A 26,378-nucleotide genomic window follows, 5' to 3' on the forward strand; every position below is an offset into this window, starting at 1 on the left:
AGACTAGCAAGGTCAGCCTGGTTAAAATAAACTTATTAAAAAACGTATTAGTCCCTGATATTTCTTGGGTCTGTTTTTATTATTTCCCACATAAACAGCTAAGTTAAAATATATGAAAAATACTCTGAATATAACAATGAATGCACTTTTAGGAAGAGTATCAGAAAATAACAATGTGTGTGTGTGTGTGTGTGTGTGTGTGTGTGTGTGTGTTTGGGGTGGGGGAAGACAAGAATGTGAGGATACTCAGACAGCAAAATTATTTTCCAAATAACTCGCTATTTGCAACCAAATCTTCTGTCACCCAACATGCTCCTAGTAGGGAAATAAGGAGACACAGTAATTCACCTGTGTTTTAAAAGTTAATTTATTGAATTATTGTTGTAAATAAAAGATAATTAAGTAGATTTGCAAAGCATTTGCATTTCTAATCTAATGCCTTTTTAAGATTTGCTTCCTCACAAATCCACATATATACCATTTTAAAATCAAAAGATATTAAACGAACAATTCAGAACAACAGTTTTTTTATAACATACAGCACTTCCCTTTGACTAAAAAATATTGTTAAACATAAGCATTGTCAAATTATCTCCTTTTTAAAATTGTGCAGTAGTTTTTTTCACAAATTAAATTCATCTTACTCAAGAAAGTATTATAAACAAAATAAAGGTTTCAGCTAAAAAGTCCAAACATCAATGATCACTGATTTAGATGAACACTATGAAGCAAAGTAATAATTGCGTTAGAGAAATGGTAGAGAGTTTTATGTGATTACTCATTATAATTTAAAATAATGCTACAGAGAATGTAATCTTGGCTTGCTAACTTTTTCTTAATTGAGTATGTGAATATGAATACCTAATAATGCAGTTCAAGTAAATAATAGTTTGCAATATGGGTGATTTTAATAGGTTAAGAACAGTGCATATTCTAAGGGCATAGAGTTCTTATTTTATCATTATTGACATCATTTTATACTAAGATCAAAACTTAAATAATTTTTGTGCTTTGATCTTTGAAATTGGTTTTAAGGTTCCACTGTTAAATTAGAAGTCATTTACAGGAAGTGTTACCCAAATTATTTTTTTTGTGAGAAAATAAACAGAAGTAATCATGCAGATTTTGAGTATAGAAACTCTTTTACCTTAGACTTGTGACCCCAAACTTAATGATAAAATGGAGAAAATATAATTAAGTGTTCCAGGAAAGCCAGAACAAGGCAGACAGATGTCCCCACATGGGTTGCTTAGCAGTGTGCCTTATTTTAGTAGTAAATAGCTTTTTTTCTTAATATCTGCAGAGCATTAAGTTTTTGCCAACTGAATGCTTCGTTACTGTTAGCCATTGATATATAAAACAATATTATTATTCATTTCCTTTAATTTGAAACTAGGGGAGGGGCTGTAAAAATGAAAAAAAAGAGTTCTTATGATATATAAAATATAGTTTGTAAAAAGATTCTGGAGCCTCAATGACTGTGTTTGGTTTGCTATTTTTATCATATAATCACAATACCTGATGTATATGTTTTATTGTGCATAATTATGCACATGGTAATTTCTCATTACAGAACACGACTCTGGAATGACTGATGGAAGGTTAGTTAGAACTAGTGGTAAATCAGAATTTTAGAACCCTTTTAAAGAGATGAATTTATTACTTCCAACGACACTTATAATAAATTGGTTGTGTGTGTGGTTTCCCCTAATAAATTGTGTGTTCTTGAAGAAGGGTAATCCAGTGCACAGCCTCATGTCTAGAATAGAGGCAATGCTCAATAAATGTTTCATTGAATAATGAACTATATGATGACTAAAAAAATATTCCCTTTAACAAATACATAAGAACAGTTTTTAAAAGGTGCAACCTTGTTAAAGTATCTCCTTTACAACTTTATGTTCGCATATTGCATTACACTTTTCAAAATAAATTCACACGTCTCACTATGTTTAATCCTCATCCTGAACCCTCATTTCAAAAAGGCCTTATTATTTTTATTTTGCAATTAAGGGACTGAAGCAATGAGAAGCAAAATGACTGGTCGACGATAACAAACTAGTCATATTGCAGCTAAAATCCATGTCTTTTAGCTTATTTCTACATGACATTTTTTTTCCTATTCATAAACACTCTTTAATTCCTACATGTAAGCCTGTGACATGATTCTGTTTTGCTTCTACTGCCCATTCCTTTTATATAATATTTTCTCAACCCTTTTGTTTATTCTTACTTTCTATTCTAAATTCCTGGACACACTTTGGAGTTAAGCAGAAATTAGGAGTGAATAATTTCCCGTGCTCTCTCTGCTGTAAGACAGAGTATACTGCGGAGACAAATGGAAGAATATGGTAGCTTCTCCTTCAGGGAATATGGTAGACTAGTTGTCCCCCTAGTACAAAAAGAATGGGCTACGCTTTGTGGCAGGCAGAAGATAAAGCCTAGGGCCTAAGTTGGGAGTGTGTGTGAAATCCAAGATTGCTGCACCAAGACAAAAACTTGCAAAGGGAACATCCTTGGTTGGTGAACTAGAAAGAAACCTCACTCCACAGCAAGACTGACTAGATTTGCCTCTCTCGCTGATGGCTCTGGGAAAAGAAAAAAAAATCCCCAAAGCAGGAAAGTCTCTCCTGTCTATTCCTTATCACAGAACTGCTCTGTAGCTGATTTAGGGTTATAACCCACATTACCCATATATTTCCCATCCCTCATCTCCTCTCAAAGTACTCAAGCTGAAAACTTAAAGTGATCTGAGTTTGATATTAACATCAGTACTCACACAAAAGAAACTCAACTTCTCCCCAAAGGAATGAACCTTAAAACTCAGGTCTTAAAAATTTTCCAGAGATAAAATTCCAAGGAATACGGGCTCAATAAACAAGTCATACTGAGTAAGAGTTAAACTAACAGACACAGAATCAGACCCACAAAATACTAATGATTTAGAAATATCGGAGACATAAAATAGGTTTCTTCATATACTTAAAGAAATGAAAGAGGATATTGACTGTATGACAAAGGAAAAAGACACAGAAAAGGACCAGGCAGATAGGAAGAACAAAATTAATCATTGAACTTAGCAAACTCAGTGGAATCAGAAGAAAACCTGAAAGCTAAGTTGGCAGCTGGCACCTGACTCAAAATCAACCCACAGAAAGGAGAGGATCATAAGGGTCTAAGGATGGAACATAACAAATTTAGAACATCTTGGGGAGAATGAAGGCAGTCACAAACTGTGTGTGTGTATGTGTGTGTGTGTGTGTGTGTGTGTGTGTGTGTGGTGTGGTACCATGGTTGGGGACAGAGTCTGTGGCAGCCCAGGGTGAAGGATGGCTGCACACAGCAGTGGGAAGACAGGTGGGGGTAGAGTTCCTGCTTTGGTCTCTCCCCCAAATTAAGTTTCCCATGGATACAATTTCCATCGTGGGGTGAAGAGGTCATTAAAACACTGGGGGTGCATGTTATAGAATACTAAACAGCAGTTAGAAGAAACATATTAAATATACATATATATCTGTGTGTGTGCATGTATGTGTGTGTGTGCATAGTAATATGGATAGATCTTTAAAAACATAGGGTTTAATAAAAAAAAGAAGGATCTCATGTATAGAAAAAGCACTTATGTAAATTAACCTGCACACAGGTAATATGTTTTATAAAAATACATACTAATAAAAAGATAAGCATCAAACACATCAGAACGTTTATGATGGGGAGGAGTATAATGGTGAAGATAAGGGATAATAAGATAGAGTAAGTAGATAAAGCCAGAGGGGTCTTGCTTGGACAAATCATAAGTGTGTGCCATGAATAAGAAGGATAAGGAGTAGGATTACTCAATCCCCTGAGGTGAAATAAGAAGCAAGAAACAAACTCCATGGATGAGTTAAAGAGCAGATTAGGTACACCGTGAGAGTGAGATCTATACCAATTACCTAGAATATAAATCAGAGCTAGAAAACATGGGGAGAAAAGGTCAAACAACATGGAGTATCGAGTGGGATGCTCTAATACAGACTCTGGGAGAGGTATTATTCTGACATTATGGCTAAGAATTTTTCCCACCTGATAAAAGACACATATTCGCGGACTCAAGAGGCACTGTGACATGCAAGCATGATACAGAAAGACCAAGAACATCAAAGACAAAAAGAACATGTTAATGCCATCAGAGAGAAGAGGCAGACTACCCTCTGAATAATTAAACTGATGGAAGGCTAACCTCTTGACAGCAGCAACAGAAGCCTGAAGACTATGCAGTATCTTCAGAGTGCCATGAGGAAACAGACTTGTGTGCATAGCAAAGTCATCTCTTAAGGATGAGGGCAAAAATAAAGACATTTCCAATCAAGCAAAAATCAGAGTTTAGACCAGCAGAACCTCACTAAGGAATGTGTAGAGCATGTACTTTAAGGAGAATATGAATGCTAGAACATGTATTTACTATTAAGTATTGTACTTTATAATGTTATTTTAAAAATCAATCGCCTTTTTTAAAAAATTTTTTTAACGTTTTTTATTTATTTTTGAGACATAGAGAGACAGAGCATGACCAGGGGAGGGGCAGAGAGAGAGGAAGACACAGAACCGGAAGCAGGCTCCAGGCTCTGAACCATCAGCCCAGAGCCCGACGCGGGGCTCGAACTCACGGACTGCGAGATCGTGACCTGAGCTGAAGTTGGACGCTTAACCGACTGAGCCACCCAGGCGCCCCTCAATCGCCTTTTTAAAAACAATAGCACAATGCTGAAATAGTAGAAGTTCCAATCATGCAATACAAATTAACTGAATTTTATTACCTGCTTTTCCTGATTACACACAGTATCATCATTTATCTCAGATGCCCAATAATCCCTTGGTACCCTGAAATGAGAAAGCTTTGAATCATGGACACAATGCTGCGTTATGGCATATAAAATTATATTGCATTACGTAATCAATCCAAATAAGCTCCAAGTCCAAAAGATGACGTGTCAAGAACAAATCCTGTTATCGAGTTTTTCAGTTTATATAAATGGAAGCATCTAGGAAAGAGTTCATTGCAATGCTGATATAACCCTTCCAGTTTACAGTGAAACCAAACACTACCATGTAACGATTTCAACATTTGCTCCTAACAACAGACCTAATACTAATGTTTCAGGCAACTGCTGAATATGCAATAGGTTTTGTGTGTTCTTATACATCTTATCAGTATCTAACTTAACATGAGTGGTCTTACATAACAAGAAATTTTGTTGCATTGAGCCATAGTATACAAAGTGATAAAGAACATTTATGGATGATTAAATATTGAAGTGAAGTTGAAACATTTAATCTACTGCAAAACTCATTTAATGCAAACGTACTCAGGCGCTATAGATATTATTGATATTACACTTGAAGGGAACATTTTCATCCGGTTTATCTCATGAAAATTTAATTTCCTTCTTCTCTGAGAATTTTGCATTTGTTAGACTGTGTCCATTTCTAGCACAAATTTCCAGTTGTACATAAAGTGTGGTTTTACATATTAGAAAAGAACATGAATGACTTAAAAAATCCCACAGTGCCAAATTTATTGCGGTACATTTACTATGACAGGCGAAAATCACAGTATGTAGAAAAACATAAAAAAGCTATTTTGAGTTTATCATTATGCTTATTTTGATGTCCATTTTCATGTCGACATTCTATTTTATTTTATGATAGGTTTTGTGCAGACTGGACTGATCACAGATCAAATATAAATTGACACTTCTTAAACAAACAAACAAACAAACAAACAAAGCAATTACATTTGCAGAAATTCAAAACAAATTGATAAGCCAAGGACATTTAGGTTAGTTTTGATAGATTTCTTTTCTTTCTTTTCAGCTTCTTTAAGATTTTACCTTGTACCTAAATAAAACATCAGAGGCTGGATGCTGAATACCAAACAGAAAACGGCTGCAGTTTGCTTCTATAGGTTTATCATCAATTATTTCTAAGTCAAAATAAGTTAAAAGTACAACCAACAATTGCTTTATTTCACTAATTGCCAAAAATCGGCCTGGACATTTGCTGGCTCCAGTTCCAAATGGCATTAGGTAACACTTCAGTTTTTTTCCTTTTTTGAAAAAGGTGGTTTTCTTCTTACCATCTTCTACAAAACGATTAAATCTGAACTCCTGTAAAGAAGAAATAAGGAGTATGAAAATTAAACATTTACATGAAATAGTTTGACCTCCATTCCACAAAGTTGCCAGCTCTCTCTGCCCTTCTTACAAGGCCTCTCTGCATCCAGCAAATGCCAGAAAGCAAAGCGTGACCAAGTGCAAATCATGTACGAGCTTTCAAAAAATCTCAAATGCTACTAGGGAATTACTTCTCCTCTATCATAGTGAAATGCACACACTGATAGGACTTTTCTTCCTAATTTGTACTTCTCTCTTAGGAAATACATACACTTAGGAAACTCAGTGTAGAGGTCATCTCTTAGTTTTTGTTCTCTAAGATGGGTTCTGACTGATGGGCCCTTGGTGGACTGATGTTCGGTACAAGGTAAGGGCTCCTGCACTGGCCACCATTGTTACTCTGGAATAATGTCTCTTATTGGCCACAGGAGCTGCCTAATATGCTTTCTCTACTCCTTCCCAGTTAGCTACTGACGGACGAGGGCTGTGAGCTTAGGATCCAGTGCTTATGTCTGGATTAAATGGACATAAAATGAAATGTGAAATCTATATAAGGCACTAGAGAGGAACTAAGCCACAAAATTGGTCTTGCTTGTTTTTGGACGTTGTACTGAATTTCTCTTATCACACTTCTATTACAATGGACTCTCTCTGGGTTAACTCTAGGGTTGTAGGTATTTCTGAGATGTTTTCATACAGAAGTTACATTACTTGTCACAGAAAATTGTAGGCCTGGTTTATCTATGGTGTTTAGCCTGGCATTAATTTACTCTCGCTTGAGTTTCTGAGAGGAAACTGAGTGACCTTATTCCAGCCCATGGCAAATTAAGCCATTGATTAAATTACAGCACGTGGCATGCATGAAAACGACCAAGTATTTCCTATACTTGGTGCTCATTAGCATTAGACCTGCTCAGCACACAACTTTGATATGAACTATATGAAGTCAGAGGTAAAGCAGCAGGTCAGATTGAAAGCATTTCACATTGCAGTGAAAACCCTACAATATGTGGATGGATTCTGAATCCATCACAATCATCTAATTTTCTCACTCAATATTAATGTCATCAAAATAATTTCTTTTAAAAGTACTGGGTTTGTCCTTACTCACCTAGATACCTTTTGTGATAAATGCTCAATCTTAGAAAACACACTTTGGGTGGTTTCAATCCCCTTTCAACTTGCAAGCTGATGCAATCACAATGGCAAAATTAATCTGCATTACAACACAAGTATTCCTGGCCCCCCTAGACAGTTCTCGGGTATATCTGAATAGGATCTAACCAGAGCTGAGCTAAAAATATGTGTGCATCCTTGTATTAATGACCAAGGACACTTTTGTTGACATGCATTTTGTTCCTGGAGGAAGAGTTACAATATGGTACTCTCTCCCCACGACTTTTTCCATTACTGGTGCCCAAGCCTGCTTGCCTGAGTTTAGGACTGCTGCTTCTTCCTTCTCACTGACCAATCTGAGGAGAGAACCCTCCACAAGAGCTTCTTACATAGCCAAGTCAGTTCAAGTTAATTTACTCATGAGATGATTTGCTGGAAAAGGTCTCACTGCACCTGCACTATCTAAGGCAGGAAATACAAAAGGAACACTTAGCTTGGGTTACAACTTCATAGTGTCCTGATTATATAAATAAGCCAATAATTGCTTTACTTCATGGCTGTTCTGTTCTTCCTTGTGAAAGTGAATGTGCTCCCCTCCGAGAGGCCAGAGGGGTGCTGCCCAGCCCTGTGACCTGCAGGTGGTGTTCACATTCAATTCCCTCAAATTTCTAGTCAATCAGCAATGATACTCTTCTAGTTTTCTACCACCTTCTATTAAATTTCCTTGTAATAAACATCATAGGAATTCTTATTTAGTTGTTTATATTATTAAACAAGAAGAGAAAAGGCCAACTTCTGTTGTTCTGTTACTACCACCAAGCTCAAAGGACACATGGGCATAGGTATATTTTTGAGTTAAAATTTATTTTCAGTTTTTTTTCCATTGTCAGGGCATGGGGAACTAGAGCAGAAACCAATATTGGTCTGGTTTTTACCAAATTACCAGAGATGGTCTGGTTTTTACCAAAACGAGAAGGGGTATAATAGTCTCACCTGTAATATTCTGGGGTCACAGTGACAAAGAACAAAGTGTGAAGAACTCAAGATACACACGTTCATTTGGAACAACTTAAATACAGGATTCATCATGTTGACTTAAACTCTTTGCAGTAACCATAATAGGTCAGCACTTCACAACTAAAGAAGGTTAATTAAATGCAATAATAATTAAGTGGATGGGAATAGAGAAATCATTTTTAAAAGGTATGACACTGTAATTCCCCTTACTTCTCTAATCATTCTGTGGTTGACTTCTGAACATCTTTCTTCTGCTGAGGTTTGTCTAGGCATCAATCATGGTAATCACATGGCTGTGGCCACTAACAGATTTAGGATAGGGTGTGTGGACAAGTGCTACAGGGGTAACAACTGTGAGGACATCTGATAGAAGTTCCTTTCTTGTGAAGAAAAAAAACCAAATGTTTAATCACCGCTTCCCTTCTGGACCCACCTATATGTGAATACTTATAACTGCTGTGGCCACCAGGCTAAAGATGGAGCTAACCCACAGGAATGGTAGAGCCAAGAAATCTCAGGAGATTGGCGTTGTTACGCTGTCTTATTGATCTCTGTATTTTCAAAGCACCCAACATAGTGCTATGCACACAGTAGAGGTTCCATATATGTTGTTGAATTAATGAATAAATACATGATTAAAGTATATTTTAAAATCAATCTTCAAGCTTTTGAAGAAAACACAGATATCGAAAGAGTAAATAAACATGTAGAGAATGAAGCATAGATGAATATTCAGCGTTCACAAATAGAGAATGGTATAATAGCACTAGAAATCAATAATGGATAGACGATACAATTTTCTAGACAGAAAACAGTTTTGGTGCAAATGACTGAGGACCATTGAACTCCTTCATTTGTATTCTCCAAATATTGTGTTCAGTTGAGTTTAAGAGATTTTTTTGAGCACTTCCCCGTATGTGAAACATTGAAGTTAAAAATAAAATGTAGTCTTGTTGAGGTAGGTGACATACAATACAATCAGATTTTGTATTCACTCAATCATTTTGGGTATAGGAATCCAGATTAGAGAAAAGATATGATTTCTTAAAATAAAAGCTGTCAGTGCGTCGAGTGGATGACTAAGGGCCTGGACTCTTGCCCCAGCTTCACAGTCAGCACTCCTGGGAGCAAGACGACAGAGTTCTTTTTATCCCCATAACTTGGGTTCCAATTAATTTATACTAGGTTGAGAGAGTGTGCATATCTCTTCCCAGCTTTGTGTTTAGGGTCTTCATATTAGCAACGTGGAATCAGCCATGTGGGAGTATTTGTATCGCAATAATTGACAAAATTAGGGCTTTTCAGAGTGCCGTGCTGGCAGCACACCCTGGTTCCAACACAGTAGGTATGAAGGCCAATGTACTGGTATGGCAGAAACCCTCTCAACATGAGGCACCTAGCTCTGAGAACACAGCCATATGATAAGGCCAATTCCCTACACTCTGCGCTCTTAAAGAGAAGAGGCTTTTAAATTTCTCGGTCACTCATTACGCCCATCGCAGTGCTTTAGGCATCACACATGCTCAGTATACATGTGTTTCCTTGAAGTATATGGATGGCATCATCTCTATACCAACGTGAGATACAGACAAAATATTAGAGTACGTCTTCATCTGTTATGGCCAGTATATTTGTAGAATAATGACAATAATCAGAATAATCAATACAACAGTTTTAATAGTGATTCAGCATTTATACAAGGGCTTTCAAATTCGTTTATCACTTTATAATCCCTACACCTCTGAGAATGAGGTCAAATAAGGTCTTTCAGCCTCAGAGCTTTGGGTGTGCTCCAATGGCTTTGTAATTACTTTGTTTTTCTTCACTGTTACCTTACTTTAGGAGGCGACGTGCTTGCGATAAAGTGTTACTACTACCTTAAGTGTTTGCTGTTTCTTCCCTATCACTCAGTTGTGTCCCCAGGCTTCCTTTTGTACCTCACCACCTCTGGCCACAAAAAAACCAACCAACCAACAGACTTGCTCCAATAAACTAAGCAACCAATATTCAGGAAAAGAATAATTCTTCACACAGAAGTTACACATTGGTAGCTTGTAGACCCAGTTAGGTACCAAATACTTTTTGTTTAGTCCATGTTGTGTTTTTAAACATTATTTTTCCAAACATTTAAAAATTCTTAACTTTACCCAAAAGTCTATTTTCTGAGTTAAAAAAAATTATTACTTTTTTAAAGGCCTCAGCCATGCCAGGTCTACATGCTTGTAAGAGCTGAATGTTAGCTCAGAAGTAGACAAATGGTTTTATTTAGATGCCTCTTGGGATCTCCATTCTCCATAGTTCTTACCAGCCCTGATAGTCTTGCTACATTTATACACAAGACACCGCATCCATTTGTTCTAGTTAGATGCATATTTGAATATGTAATATTGATTCTGATTTAATATTTTAACTTAAGTATGTTTTCTCTTTCAGAATATTCATCCATCCCAGCATCCCCTTATTTATTCACCCTGTGGACACCCTCATGTGCAAGGTACTGAGAATGCACAGAAGGCAATGATGTGGTCTTTCCCCTTCTGGAGCTTACAGCATATGGGAGCACAGACAAATAAACAAGTAATTGGAAAGCAGCAGGTGGTATGCACTGTAACAAAGTACAACAGACCCCACAGTGGGCAATGGCAAATTCCCCGAGGAATGAGGTGGGAATCAGGAACACTGCCAAAGAAGAGGTGATTAAGGGTGATTCTTGTGGAGTAATCTGGAACCTCTTGAATGGACAAGTAAGGAGGAACATTCCAGGAGTAGAGAGGTGTATGAAGGAAGACAATGGACTGTTTTTGGAATGTAATATTCTCGAGTCTCTTGGGCTTGAACATCCTGAAACCATGCCTCATTGGGTAGGAAAACCTATGCTCTGCTAAGACTCTTCAGTCTCTGTGTCCTCCAAGAATAACTATACTTATATGTGGAGCGAGTCTTCTTCAAGTTTCTGGCCCAACAGCTATTGTCTGTTTTCTATATCTAAGGCCGGGTCTTCCCATTCAAGATCTACAGGGCACAAAAGGCAGTGAGGACTATGAGCCTCTGAAGAGCTTCTGGGCCAGTGCTCTTAGTGACAAATGGCCAGGGACAGAATTTCCCAGGATCTTCTTCTCTTTTTTTACTGTCAGTGGATGGTAGTTTCATACGAATATCTGTTCTATGAGCATCTACAGCACCTCTTACTGTCATTCTAAGTTGATAAAAATGACAGGAATAAATCTATATGCCTGATAGTGGTAGGTGCTCAGTCAATGTTTACAGAATGAATGATTAAGACCTTGCCAAATAATATAAAAATGGTTCTGAACCATACATTTTTCTGTGTCAATAATGACCAGCATTCCACAACTAATTTCAAGAAAATAATGTTGGCAAAAAAAATAGCTAGTTAATGGTGGTAATTTGGTAAACATTTATTATTTGTTAATAACTTTAATGTTGATTTTATTATCATGATATGAATGGTAAACTTAATGACTAGTAGAACAGTCACATAACGAATATAATAAACACAATTTAAATAAAGAAAAGAAACTACAGACAGAAACAAAATTTAAAAATATTTTTCAGAGGTTAGTTATTATTTGCCCTATTTACTGAATATCTATGTGTTGATATTCTTTTTTTGATATTTACACATGTGGAGACAAAGCTAGTTGTCTGCAGAATGTTCACTCACTCACTAATACCCTACTTCTGATTTGCTATCACCATTTATATATTGCCTCCTCTTCTGAAACACATAGAAATCATATGCACACTTTCCCTCTCCCTTAAAAAATTTTGCCTTTGCTGATTAAATAGATGCACTTTTTGCATCGTAGTTGGAGTCTATCCTCTTCTTATTAATTTCCAAAACTCAACAATACTTTAATCTAGCCTGGCTGCAAAACCTCTAACTTAGAAACTGGGTTTTAAAGTGGTCCAGCTATAAACTGCCCAAAAAGAGCACAGAAGTTCACCTTTCAAAAATAGTACTTTATATACAAAAACCACTATGGCAACACCATTACTTCATGAGACACAGGCAGAATATGACTGCATTCAATTTGCATGCAGGTGGTGAACCTCTGAAGTGGTATTAAGGGATGAGCCAGGGTGGATTAATTTCCAGTCTTTGATATTCATTAACTCCAGCTTCAGAAAAAAATACAAGGAGATGACACAATTACCCTCAGAGCTTCACCCGTGAGCAGCAGCTTTACAATCTGAAGTTCATAATGCCATCCTGATTTATCAAAAAGGGGCATATACCTTTGGTAAGAGGTGAAAAAGTATATGGGCTTAACTATGGCAGTGATGGTATTTGATTCTGGGACAGTCAACCCCACTCTGGAAACACTTAGCAAAACAGTCATTATCATTTATTCTCTAAGCCACCTGTCAACAGTTAGCCCTCTACAGTTTTCAATAATTCTCTGGCAAGCAAAACATATTTTTTTGGCCTACAGGTAACGATAGGCAAGGTACCATGCCTATTTTGTTTGAAGAAGGTAGCATTTAGTCTCATCATTCTATTTCTATTTGTAGATCACAAAACCTTTGAAAGAGAGATACTTAGGAAACACTTCAGTAAACAGGAAAATTTTCCCACCGGAAGAAGAAAAGAAGTCATCAATCCATCTCAAATTCCTTCTGGGACAAGGTGGAAGAAGCAAGCTACAGAAAGAGAGTATGAGGCCCCTATCCCTCTGCCCCTTTCCCTGTTCACACTCTCGCTCTCAAAAAAAAAAAAAGAGTATAAGGAAGAGGAAGAGGAATGTGCTTGCAGTTATCTAAGAAGTAGCAATGATGCGTGTTTACCTCTGGAGCTTCAAAGATTTCCGGGTCATAGTGTAAGGCTGGAGGAAAGATGGCGACCAAGTCCCCCTTTCGCAGACAGTAGTCCTGCGGCTCTGAATGTATAGTCAAATCGTCTTGAACAAAACGGAAGATGCTTGAGAATGAGCATAGTCGTAAAACCTCGAGAATGGTGCTTTCTGAAGGACACAAGCAAGCAACAGCTTATTAAAATACAACTGCTCCTGAACAGTGCACTCAATTGCCATTAAGCTCATTACCAATAGCTTTGATTGAAAACAAAGCCCTTTCGTCATCAGATCTGTTGAGCACCATCGTGGCCTTCCATGGCCAGAGTGAGGAAGAGGCAGGGGAGTTAGCTGTGACCTGGCCCTAATCACAGAAGGCAACAGTGGTGTACTTGGGCAGAGAGCCATTAACTAGGCTTTTTGTAGGAAGGAAAGGTTTGTAAGAGAGGAATGCTGTGTTATAGGTATATCCTTTGGACATTAAAACCATATCCCCGTTCAAGTATGGTGCTGGTGGGTTATTTCACCAACCTTTAGAACAGCTACCTCTTTAAAACCAGGCTTGGACAGTTAACAACCACTTAGGCAGTTCATAGTAAAGTAATTGCAGTAGTGCTTTCTGCAATGGCTTAACACTTAATATCTTCTATGCTAGCTGTAAATAAAATGTGGGTCAGCATTTGTTGGAAAATTTTCAAAGTAAAAAGACTTTTATAGGATTCAGAAGAAAACTGTATTTCCCTCAGCATCCAGGGAAAATAACAGTCACCATCCTAACCTGGAAGATTCCAGAAGCTGAATGTCCTTGCTTTCCCAGTGGCCTTCACCTTTTGCTCCTAGCACGACAGATTTTATGGCTAATTTCCGGCAATTTATCCTGGCAGTTTGAGGAGGAATTCCTTTGGGAATAATATGCATAATTTGCATAAATCATTCTGATAGCATGCATATCAGCATGTAGCTCCTGTCTAGGTCTGCATCTCTGCCTTCATAATCAAAACTGACTATGTTTTCACCAGCGTGAATGGGTCCTAGAATATAAAGCTTGATTCTTTCTAATCAGCAATGTGAAAAAGAGCTCCAAATTGAGCATTTGTCCCCTTTCACATGGTAACAAATGGTTGTGTTTATGGTTTGCAATTTAGAATCACACACACACACACACACACACACATACACACACACACACACACATCCCAATTTCTCAGTGTTCAACAAAGCTCTGAAACATAGAGTACTCAGTTATGAGATTATAGCAATGCACTGGTCAGTGAGGGCTTGCATCCGCTAAAAAATAAAAATAAATGCTAGTTCACTAAAACTTAAATCTACACACAGCTTGCACAAGGATATCAAGTAGCTTTGGGTGCCTTCTCCCAGGATGTTTTTCCCTAAGCACGCATTTGTCTGAAGAAATGAGGCTGCGGTCAGCTCTGTGTGGCCAGTGTGGTGATTCAATGTGACATACAGTGAGGCAGTGCATATTCTTTTGGACTGCCTTCGTTATTATAATCAGGCAGAGTCAAATCGGTTTGTTGGTGATGAGGCCAGAAAAGAACTTTGGTTTTGGAACATGGACTCTACCGCAGATAGCCACAAGGCACCTGACACGACGGATTTCAGCCGGCAGGACACCACTGACCAACATTTCTGTGCTGAAAAGCAAGGGTCGGCTTCCCATGTACTGCTGCTGGCTCCATTGGCTCAAGAGCAGAGTAGCATCATTTTGGCTTGTGGTGTGAAATGGTAGCTGACATATGTAGCAGTGAGGTTCACCCAACAAGTCCAGTAGGGGTGTGGGAAGAAGAAAGACAAAAGCAAAAATAATTGTGGGGCGGCTCTGTGACAGGGCAGTCATTTACCAGTCCAAACGACACGGTCACATCCGATTGGCCGATGTGCTCGAGGGAAGCATGGCAGCTTGCGCCCACTGCAGTATCACAAATGACAATTGGGCAAGCATATCTTATGCAGAAGTTAATCACAATAATGGAGCACAAAGTGTGGCTTAGCGGTCAGATCGTAAATGACAAATCTGTTTTACCTTCCAGTACCAGTTATGTGCGCAAGACGAGGTTGGCCATCGCTCTGAGCGATCATGCTGATAATCATTAGATGACAAAAGTAATGAGTTGCATTATTATCAACAATGGAGAGGAGAGCTTCCGTGGCTCTGTGTCACAACACACAGACACAAAAGCCAGCAGCTTTCCCACCAGCCCCCGTAAGAATGCAGGCAGAGCTATATGTTGAGAAGAATGACAACTGCACAATAAAAAAATTGCAGCCTTGACTTGTAGTTGTCATAGTTGAGCAGACACCAGCCAGTGCCACTGACGGACCAGCTGGGCCCTGGGAGGACTTCCATGCTGCACCAGGAGGTACAGTAAATTATCCTGCACGGTAGAGCAACATCTGTTTCTGTGCTAGTGCCGAACAAACAAGGCAATTTAAAACATACCAAGGGATAACCAAGCAACAAATGAACATGACCCTCATTTTTTTCCTCCTTCTCACACACGAGGTGTTAAACTTCATTGTGCAAGCACTCCACGAAAGAGAGGCCAGGTTGGTATTTGATAAGGTGTTGTCAGAGAGATTTTGCAGATTTCCAAAATGGAAAGAAAAAGCTTATAGTATTGTTATTCTTAGAATCTTCCTTCCCCCCTTCTATCGTCATTTCTTTTATACCAAAGCTAGCACTCAGTTCTCAATTCGCTCTAGAATTAAAAAAAAAAAAAAACCTTTCCATATACTTATAAATATTCAGTCTTTAAACCTAATTTGCTATACTTAGTTCACATGCCTTCAAGCATTTGTCTTCCAATTTCCACTGAATAAATGCGTACTAATGAGAAGTAGAGCAAGCTGCTGAGGCAAAGCTGGGTGACTTGGGTCTGGCCTGCCACCAGCTTGTGATCGGCGGGCAAATTGAGTTAAAATGAAAAGTCTTGTCAGCTGAAATTCAACATGGTAGCCAAACAGCAAGCTGTCAATCATCCAGCCAAAACAAGGGACTGTAGGTAATAAAAGGTCATTGTGATCATTAGTGCACTTGGCTTTCGTACGCAAGTTAATTTTAATTAAACATGATCTCTATCTGTAAATGTTTTATAAAACTTATTGTGCATAATGGATTGTTAATTTATACTAACATTTAGCAGGTAATAGGACCCTCTACTTCTGAAATGCATTGTGGAGAAATGGCTATCGAGAATGCAAATATTTGGGGGATAATTTACACCAGGCACCACAAGGTGCCAACGATTCGATTGTGATTAAGATAAGGCTGCCTGTGTTTTATTAAGAACTGAGCTTTACTGACCAGTTCACGCCACGAAATTGGATTACAGAATTCCCACCATGAACTTACAGTGCAGAGCCTGAACCACCTCCTTCACCTGGCTAGGAGAGATTTGTTTTTTTCAGGAGCTAAAAATATTCTGATTAAGTATCCCTCCTAAGCAGAAGCTGGGGAATGTGTTGAGCTAAGATGCTTTACCACGTAACTGTGAAGGAAAATGGCAAACGAGAGGAACTGCTGGTAGGAAGAGGCATACACACTTTCTCTTTTGCCCTCAGATCTCAATCCTGGCTGTAATAATTGACAGATGATTCTCATTTGCAGATTTAAAGTGCTGAAGCAGCTCATGACAATCAATAATGCATGTAACGATGCAAACACAAATAAGCACATCCAAGTTTCTGCCTCACACTTAGGCCATGTCTGTATATGTGGAATGAATGTACTGTGACATGGCCAGGCTGTTAATTTGGGTCATCTTAATGATCGGTGCAGACTGTCACACAGTCTGATTAGCCATGGTGATCCGTGGATAGCAGTGATGGCTGGAGTGAAATGGACAGCCAGCCCCTGCCACAGTCCACTGGGGCTGAACACTTGGGCGGTCTTACAAAGGTGTATGAGAAGGGGGGACAGGAGGATCTGCCGGCAGTGTTCCGGAAGGTATGAAGAAATGGAGTGAGGCTCCAGGTGTGTGTGTGTGTGTGTGTGTGTGTGTGTGTCCATTTTACATAACTGCCTTCAAGACAGGTAAGAAGGTAAATTAGAAATTGCAATAATCAGATAACTTGAAGCAGATAGCTAATTTTGGGCTCAACAACTGTTTAATATATTTTAAATTTTTTTTAATGTTTATGTATTTTTGAGACAGAGAGGGACACAGCATGAGCAGGGAAGGGGCAGAGAGGGAGACACAGAATGTGAAGCAGGCTCCAGGCTCTGAGCTGTCAGCACAGAGCCCGACGCGGAGCTCGAACTCACGAACTGCGAGATCGTGACCTGAGCCGAAGTCGGTCGCCCAACCGACTGAGCCACCCAGGCGCCCCTGTTTAATATATTTTAAATCAAGTTAGCAGTACGTCTGAATTGGTACAAATGTCTACTTTCACTCTGCACTGAAGACACAACATTTGGTTTTCTGCTAAAATGTGGAAATGTAAATTCAACATTCATTTGTTCAATAAATGTTTATGAAGGTCCTACTCTGCTCAGGGCAGTGGACCCTGCTGCCAGGAAAAAAAAAAGGAAACACGGTTTTCTTGGCCTTCATGGTTTGGCCTTCATGGACACTGCAATCTGGGTAGTTCAAAGTTGGGAAGTGCATATAAACAGGAATGTGGGGCAAGATTCTAGAGAAGATTCTGCACAATTTCTGAGTAGACACCTCTAAAGATGGATTCATTCCATCTTTATAAAGTCCTGGAAAGATAAAGGCAAAAAAAATCAAATTCCTCTTCCACATATTAGCCCTTTAAAAATATTTAAAGACAAATGGGGTACCTGGTGACTCAGGTTATGATCTCACTGTTCCCGAGTTCTCAAATGAGCCCCACGTCAGGCTCTGTGCTGACAGCTCAGAGACTGGAGCCTGCTTCAGATTCTGTGTCTCCCTCTCTCTCTGACCCTCCTCTGCTTGTGCTCTCTCTCGCTCTCAAAAATAAACAAACATTAAAAAAAAAGACAACCATCATGTTCTTTTTATTTTTATATTATTTTATTTTACATTTATTTATTTCTGAGAGACAGAAAGAGAGCACAAGCAGGGGAGGGGCAGAGAGAGAGGGAGACACAGAATCTGAAGCAGGCTCCAGCTCTGATCTGTCACCACAGAGCCTGATGCGGGGCTCGAACCCACAAGAACCGTGAGATCATGACCTGAGCCAAAGTCGGACGCTCAACCGACTGAGCCACCCAGGCGCCCCAATCATGTTTTTAAATTGTGTGTCAGGGATGACATGGCCTCAGTCTCTTGGCATCCTAGATGAATTCAATTAATCAATGTGTCTCTAAAAGTGTGGCAGAATTGGGTGTGGTGTTTCAATTAGAAACGTGGAAAGGAACTGCTTTCTTCACCTTGCATACCAGACTTCTATTCATGTTTTGTTGGAAGCAGAGGAGCAACAGATTTTTGAAATCATATCACCACAGACTTGTCTTAAGCTTTGTGATACCCCACAGGTTATCAGCTCTGGCTGCCCATCAGAACCACCTGAAATGGTATTAAAAAAATAAATGCTCCGGGACGCCTGGGTGGCGCAGTCGGTTAAGCGTCCGACTTCAGCCAGGTCATGATCTCGCGGTCTGTGAGTTCGAGCCCCGCGTCAGGCTCTGGGCTGATGGCTCGGAGCCTGAAGCCTGTTTCCGACTCTGTGCCTCCCTCTCTCTCTGCCCCTCCCCCGTTCATGCTCTGTCTCTCTCTGTCCCCAAAATAAATAAAAAACGTTGAAAAAAAAATTTTTTTAAATAAATAAATAAATAAATGCTCCATTCCAGACCAATGGAATCAGAACCACTGCATTAACTAAACCTTTAAATGAGTGGTTTTGAATCTTGGTTGCACATTTAGAACCCCCATGGGGAGCTTTTAAAGCCATCAGCCTGCACTCCAGACCAATGAAATCAGAACCTCTGGGGGTGGGACCAGGTATGAGTAGTTTTTAAAGCTCCCCAGATGATTCCAATGAACAATCAAGTTTAAGAACCGCTGCTTTCAACTATTCTGCTAAGCCACACATTTCCTCATCCTGTTCTTATGCAGTTGATTTTTGACCTAAGTATAGTATTTTGCCTTCTCATTGTTTCCCTTTCAATTCCTGTTTCCAGTATTCATTATATTGTCTAACCCTCTTAGCTTTGTGCTGAACTGAAAATTTGATATACATCCAGATCAGTCTTTTTCACTTTTTGACCAATGTTTCCTTATATTACCTATGAAAATCTCACTATCTGATTTCTGGTGTAACCCTTTGTGGAAGATACCTTTCCTTCCTTCTCCAGCTAGAAGTTTCTAAATGAAGAAGACTATCCCCACTGGAAGAGAGGATTTTATTAAACCTTACTATTACTGTCTAAATTGTTTATGATTTTTGGGGCGCCTCGGTGGCTCAGTCGGGTAAACGTCCGACTTCAGCTCAGGTCATGATCTCACGGCTTGTGAGTTCAAGCCCTGAGCCAGGCTTTGTGTTGACAGCTTCAGATTCTTTGTCTCCCTCTCTCTCTGCCCCTCCCCCGCTGGCACTCTGTCTCTCTCTCTCTCTCAAAAATAAATAAAAATAAAAATTTAAATTATGTACTATTTTTCAAATACACAATTATCTTTAATACTGAATGAACGTTTTCAAAACAACACCCACAATTGTGACAAATAACCACACTAAGATGTTAATGATAAGGAGAACTGTATGTGTGTGTGTGTGGGGGGGGAGGTGTATGGGAATGCTATCATCTTTGTAATTTTTCTGTAAATGCAAATTTATTTTAAAATGAAATATCTATTTTTATTTAAAAAACACCCCCAAATTCTGATGTGAACCTCTAGCCCCATTATTACCCTCAACCCCAACTGCATCTGAGAATTAGTGATACGTATCCTTGTAAAAGAGTGGTCAAGTTCTCTGGTAAAGTTGTAGAGCATTTTCCCCCAGAAGTGACAGTATTTATGGGTTAGCATTTAAGTCAGAGCTGGCATCGATTTCTGGCTCTGCCACATACCTAGCTGTAGGAGTTGAGCTGGTTAACTAATCTTTCTGAATCTTGTTACCTAATAATTAAATGAAGATAATAGTAGTTTTAAATTAAAAAAGCTAATATATGTAAAGCAGGTAGCACAGTGCCTACCACATAAGAAAATGATAGTTGTGAATACTGCCATTCATACTGTTCCATCTGGGAATTAAAAATATAGTTAACTCTATCATTATCTTGCTCACATTTTCTGATCTTGTACATGTGCTCATCATGGCTAGCTTTGCTGAATCAAGACACAAAGAATCCCTCTCCCCTCTCAGTTTGGACAAGGAGAAAGGGCTTCGAGGGCTCTGCTATGAGACAAGTCTGAGGGAAAAAGGTTGGATGTGGCCAGAAAACCCTTTACCTCCGTGACCTTAGGCAGGTTATTTAGCACCTTGAACATTTTCTCCTCTGTAAAAATAATGACAACATAAGAGCTTTTGGCGAAGTATTTTGGCGAAGATCACCTGAGAAAATGTAGGAGTCCATAAAATTGCCTTGAAATTATTGAGTCATTAATATATTTAACATGGACTATGTCTAATGATCATTATGTGTTACTAAAGTTTATTTTTTTTCAACTGATCATTTCTTTGTTTCTGCTTCTTTCTCCTCACTAATTGGGTTTAGCAAGTTTTGATAGAATTTTGTTGGAGAATCACTCACTGCAGGCTCATAATTCTAGGGGTTTTATAATATACGGTCTCCTTTTAAAAAACTGTTACACATTTTGCTGAGCTTTAGTTTTATAGCACCTCCTTTTATTCCAATAACCCTCACTTCAGCTACAGGTGCAACTTTTCTCATTTTCAGAACATGTAATTGAACAAAATTAGGTGCCTGCAATACCCCTGAGTTATTCACTTATTCAGGTCAGAACTTACAATCCACTTTGACTTAGGTTCTTCTTACCTAGAGTATGTTTGTTCTTTCATGTGTGATGCACAGAAAGAGCACTCCTGCGGGGTAAGGTAGATGTGAGTTAGATACCAGTTTGATTCACAAATAATTGAAAATGAAGAGAACAACATAAACATTGCAGGGATGGCATTGAGGTTAAATATCATTTTGGGGATAGCAATAGATAACATTTAGTGAACCCATGCTTTTAAAGTTATTTATATACATTATTTAGGCAAATGTAGAAGAGGTGGTATTCAGCGAGACTATTTGCTCTCCGTTTGTCAAAATTCCAATTTTGAGAGCTTCTTTCCCCTCCTTGCATTACCTTTTTTCTTCACTCTGACTCATCTTTTCTCGTTTTTTCTTTCTCTGTCTAAATCCTACCTCCACTCCAGGTTTCTCTTTCTGGGAAAACTGGAAAATTCTTACTTTTCTCTCAGAGTTTCTCAAACTTCCATTCTATCACCAATTCTTCCTAGTGAGATTCAGCCCAACTGGCTGTTATTTGAGCCTCATTGCATTTACTATCTTATTTTAAATTTATATTTAACTTTTGTTGTAGAGACCTTTACTAAACATCAATCGATATAAAATTTTGGTGAAGTCATGATAAGCAGAGTCCTCATAATAAGTTATATAAGTATACAAAAACATAAAGTTGTGTTTTTCTTTATCTAAAAAAAAAAGGTGGAATGGTTTCAGAGAAAGATTCTCAAGAGCATTGGGAAAAAGCATGAATCCCTCACAACCTCTTACAACAGATGATTGCTTTGAATTACTTAAACAGGCTTGGTACTTAAAAGCCAAATCTATGGTACATATTTTAACTTTTGCTGACATTAAGTGTATATTGATGTCAGAGGAAATTTGATACATGGAAGGCCTAGAGGATTGAGCCACAAATGTCAATAATATATGCACAATGATTCGCATTATGATAAACCCATGACCCATTGGGCTCTGTCTTCTATAATCACTCTAAACAAGAGACATCATTTTTGTTCAGGAATAAAGCACTCATTTCTATGGCATTCTAACTTTCTTTTCAACCTTACTTTATAATCAATGTATGCTGACATGCAAAATCTCTGTTAAAAGAGATTTCTTCTTCCTGGTTAAAAAAAAAATTCTTCTTCCTGGTTAAAAAAAATAGTAGCATTCATTTCATCCTTGTGATCTTTTTCCTTATAATAATAGAAATTCAAGATGTATTTATTTTTAAAGAAATATACTTAGAATATATAGAACTCTGTCCTTAAGCACATGAGGAAGGGGAGACACATATACCCCATATCAGGGGGTACACTGTAAATATTTAATTCTGTAAATCTTCCTTTTGTATGTACAGTTCATGCTCTACTTATATCGAGAAATATTCACAATTGAACTATGACCAGATGCAGAGGTTATCTGTTGTGTTACTAATTCATGTAAAAATTTGCTTCAATCTGCATCAAACTGTCTATCTCGTGCAAGAAAAAATGCACACTATTTTCTAGAAGATTAAATTCTCGCAATGAACAACACTGGCCTCTGCTGGTAACCGAGGTCACGATGAACAGAGATCCACCTTTTCTAGATTGCTGAAGGCTCTGCCTTTATCCAGGTAGATCTACACTCTCTTAGAATAACTGTTTTTCACCTGTTGATGATAAGTGAGCTGTAAGTTAATGAGGGCTCCAAGGATGAAAATCTCTAGCACTAGCCATGGACCTAAATGGACCCAGACTGTAGATCTGGAACTTGCCATTTCTTCTGATGAAATAAATTTAAACATTTCTGCTTTAATGTCACAATTTTAAAATGATCTTTTCTTTCACGTCACTCCTCATCAGGGAAATACAAATCAAAACCACACTCAGATATCACCTCACGCCAGTCAGAGTGGCCAAAATGAACAAATCAGGAGACTATAGATGCTGGAGAGGATGTGGAGAAACGGGAACCCTCTTGCACTGTTGGTGGGAATGCAAACTGGTGTAGCCACTATGGAAAACAGTGTGGAGGTTCCTCAAAAAGTTAAAAATAGATCTACCTTATGACCCAGCAATAGCACTGCTAGGAATTTACCCAAGGGATACAGAAGTGCTGATGCATAGGGGCACACATACCCCAATGTTTATAGCAGCACTCTCAACAAAAGCCAAATTATGGAAAGAGCCTAAATGTCCATCAACTGATGAATGGATAAAGAAATTATGGTTTATATACACAATGGAATACTACGGGGTAATGAGAAAGAATGAACTATGGCCTTTTGTAGCAACGTGGATGGAACTGGAGAGTGTTATGCTAAGTGAAATAAGTCAGGCAGAGAAAGACAGATAACATATGTTTTCACTTTTATGTGGATCCTGAGAAACTTACCAGAAAACCATGGGGGAGGGGAAGGAAAAAAAAAGTTAGAGAGGGAGAGAGCCAAACCATAAGAGAATCTTAAAAACTGAGAATAAACTGAAGGCTGATGGGGGGTGGAAGGGAGGGGAGGGTGGGTGATGGGCATGGAGGAGGGCACCTGTTGGGATGAGCACTGGGTGTTGTATGGAAACCAATTTGACAATAAATTTCATATTAAAAAGAAATTAAAAAATAAAAATGGGAAAATTATCTTTTCTTTCAATAACAAGATGCCGAGAGTAAAAGAGAATTGATGACTTTCAACTAAATATTTAAGAGTAATAACTGTGTACAGAATATAAACACATATTCCTTTAAGTTTATTTGCTTTACTTCCCAGTATCCATCATCTGATTCAGAAAATGCAGCTGAAATTACTGGAATACATAGGAAAGCAACCTTGAGTTTCATAGATCTATAAATCTACCCAGAAAATACTGTGTAGCCATGTGAAGGTGACTACCCAGAATTTTTATGCACATTGTTTTTTGGATTTGTTCACCAATAATTCTGAAAGACCAAAATAATATTTGTATTTTGGTAATGTTGGGATTACTTTCTTTCTCCAGGCAAATATAAAATACTTGGATAATGTATGCTAAATTACTTGGATAGTGTATGCTAAAGACTATACAGTGATACATTTTTCCCAATTGATCGAACAAGCTAACCAAGTGCCAGCACAAGACAAGCTTCCCGCTACTGCTTCTGATGGGTCTGAGCCTAGTCAGTGGGAACAGTCTCTTAGAACACAAGGGCCATTCCTTTTAATATCGCCCAATAGTCAGCACAACTCAAGATCTGTGAGTTCTTTGCGTTCGAAAGTTCCCATCAAAGAACTGGAACATATTTATTTTATTATTATTTTTTAATGTATATTCATTTTTTGAGAGAAAGAGAGACCGAGTGCAAGCAGGGGAGGGGCAGAGAGAGGGGGAGACAGCATCGGAAGTCAGCTCCAGGCTCTGAGCTGTCAGCATAGAGCCTGACGCAGGGCTCGAACTCATGAACAGTTGGGATCATGACCGGAGCTGAAGTTGGTTGCTTAACAGACTGAGCCACGCCACCTTTTTAAAAATGTGAACCTGGAACATATTTAAAAGATAAAAAACTGAGGCCAACACAGGCTAAAATACTTGCTTACATTGTCAGGAGTGGAACAACGGATACATATAAAGACATACTCCTACCTGTGCCCAAAGGGACTTGGGTTATTGTACAGTAAAGGATACCACAGGATGAAATATCAATACAGAAGGGACAGAGAATAACTCATTGATACGGAATTTAACTTCGGGAGTTAAAGTTTATTCACATAAACATATGATGTGTCTTATCAAAACTGGTCAAGGAAAATGCAATCCATTGTCATCGAAAGCTCATGTCACTGGTGTACACGTCTACGTAGAAACAGAAAACCGGGGCGCCTGGGTGGCGCAGTCGGTTAAGCATCCGACTTCAGCCAGGTCACGATCTCATGGTCCGTGAGTTCGAGCCCCGCGTCAGGCTCTGGGCTGATGGCTCAGAGCCTGGAGCCTGTTTCCGATTCTGTGTCTCCCTCTCTCTCTGCCCCTCCCCCGTTCATGCTCTGTCTCTCTCTGTCCCCCAAAAAATAAATAAACGCTGAAAAAAAAAATTAAAAAAAAAAAAGAAATAGAAAACCAACTTAGTCACTCCTGACCTCCAATATATTTGAAATAGTGGCTATGCATATCTCATGAGTCAGTGATTATTTTATAAAATACTGACATTTCACATGGAGTAATTAGTAGTTGCTGCTGCTTCTTTTCCTCCTGTCTCCCTTTCTTTTTCTTCCCTCCTTCCTTTTTCTCTCCCCCAAGTATGTTTAAGTCAAGAAGTTCCAGTGGAAATCACTTTTACTACGTTCTTGAGAATCATACACTTCAAGGTGTGTAAAACATCCTAACCTCTGCCTTCAAATATAGATACCATTTTAGGGAAGAATAAATACATTTGGTACACAAGTTGCCTTCTGAAATACTTTCTTTTTCAATCCCCAAATACCTTTCTTGTCAAGATAGTGCAGCAGTGTTTAGAAAGCGTTAGCACACCAACAGATGCTCAGAATCAAATGACTTAATAGGCATAAACTTTTTTTTTCAAATAATTGCAAAGCTTTGGTTTAGCCTTTTGCATACCTTGCATAGTTAATTACCTAGGCCTTAATGTTTACATGTAATGAGAGTATCTACAGCTATAAACTACATAATTTATAATTGATGTAAATGGGTGTTATTATGTCAATTAGGCAGCTGTGTCCTCCACCTCTTGGTAAACAGCTTTGAGTGATAAACTGAGTTTGCAGAGAGGTACCTTCTTTTCTTCATAACAGATAAAAATAAATTACCTAGGTAGACCAGGCTGTCCAATTGTTCTCTGGTGAGGTGGATGGGAAATCCAGACCCTTTCTTTTGACCTGTTGACTGCAGCAAATGGTCAATTTCGTCATGCAGCACTGCCATAGCTTCTGGGTGCTGTAGGAGGTAATACATCGCCCAGAACGTAGTTGGAATAGTGTTTGTCACAGAGGCCCAGAGAAAGCCTAAATGATGTGCTGGGAGAAAATAAGTGAAAAGGAAGATTAATAGCGTTTATTACACTGATTAGATTTGCAGTGTGCTAATTAAAAGATGTTAGGACACAGACCCAGCCAAGGATCAGTGCATGCTAATGAGGACCAATAGGCTTCTGAAGTCTAATTTTCTGCTTAATGAGAATAGTTTAAAATGTAATGTGCATGTGGGGGGTGGGGAGGTGGGGGATGAGATAAGAGGAGTAAATGCAGCTTAGTTATACTCTTTCTCATTATCACCATTAAGTATCTTGTTTTACCACCTCAGCAAAAAAAAAAAAAATCAATTATCACAGAGGGTTGTTTCAGAGTAAAACATTTTATCATTAGCCAATTAGAAAGAGCATAAA

The 26,378-nt window shown here is 38.5% G+C and overlaps 1 protein-coding gene across 3 annotated transcripts in view; it reads right to left on the reverse strand.

Annotated features, from left to right (window-relative positions):
* Positions 1-349: 349 nt before the first annotated feature.
* LOC122495460 (cytochrome P450 7B1) overlaps positions 350-26,378 on the reverse strand; it is a 178,057-nt gene continuing 152,028 nt past the window's right edge. For 2 of the 3 annotated variants that reach the window (XM_043601154.1, XM_043601155.1), the window contains exons 4-6: positions 25,804-26,010; positions 13,098-13,273; positions 350-6,149 (exon numbers count right to left, since the gene is read on the reverse strand). In XM_043601154.1, coding sequence (XP_043457089.1) covers positions 5,862-6,149; positions 13,098-13,273; positions 25,804-26,010 — 671 coding nt within the window. In that variant the 3' untranslated portion in view covers positions 350-5,861. Of the gene's footprint in view, positions 6,150-6,195; positions 8,409-13,097; positions 13,274-25,803; positions 26,011-26,378 lie in introns of those variants that run through there. The other variant, XM_043601156.1, reaches the window with a different exon arrangement.

The sequence above is a fragment of the Prionailurus bengalensis genome, chromosome F2, assembly GCF_016509475.1.
Source record: "Prionailurus bengalensis isolate Pbe53 chromosome F2, Fcat_Pben_1.1_paternal_pri, whole genome shotgun sequence".
NCBI classification, from domain to species: domain Eukaryota; kingdom Metazoa; phylum Chordata; class Mammalia; order Carnivora; family Felidae; genus Prionailurus; species Prionailurus bengalensis.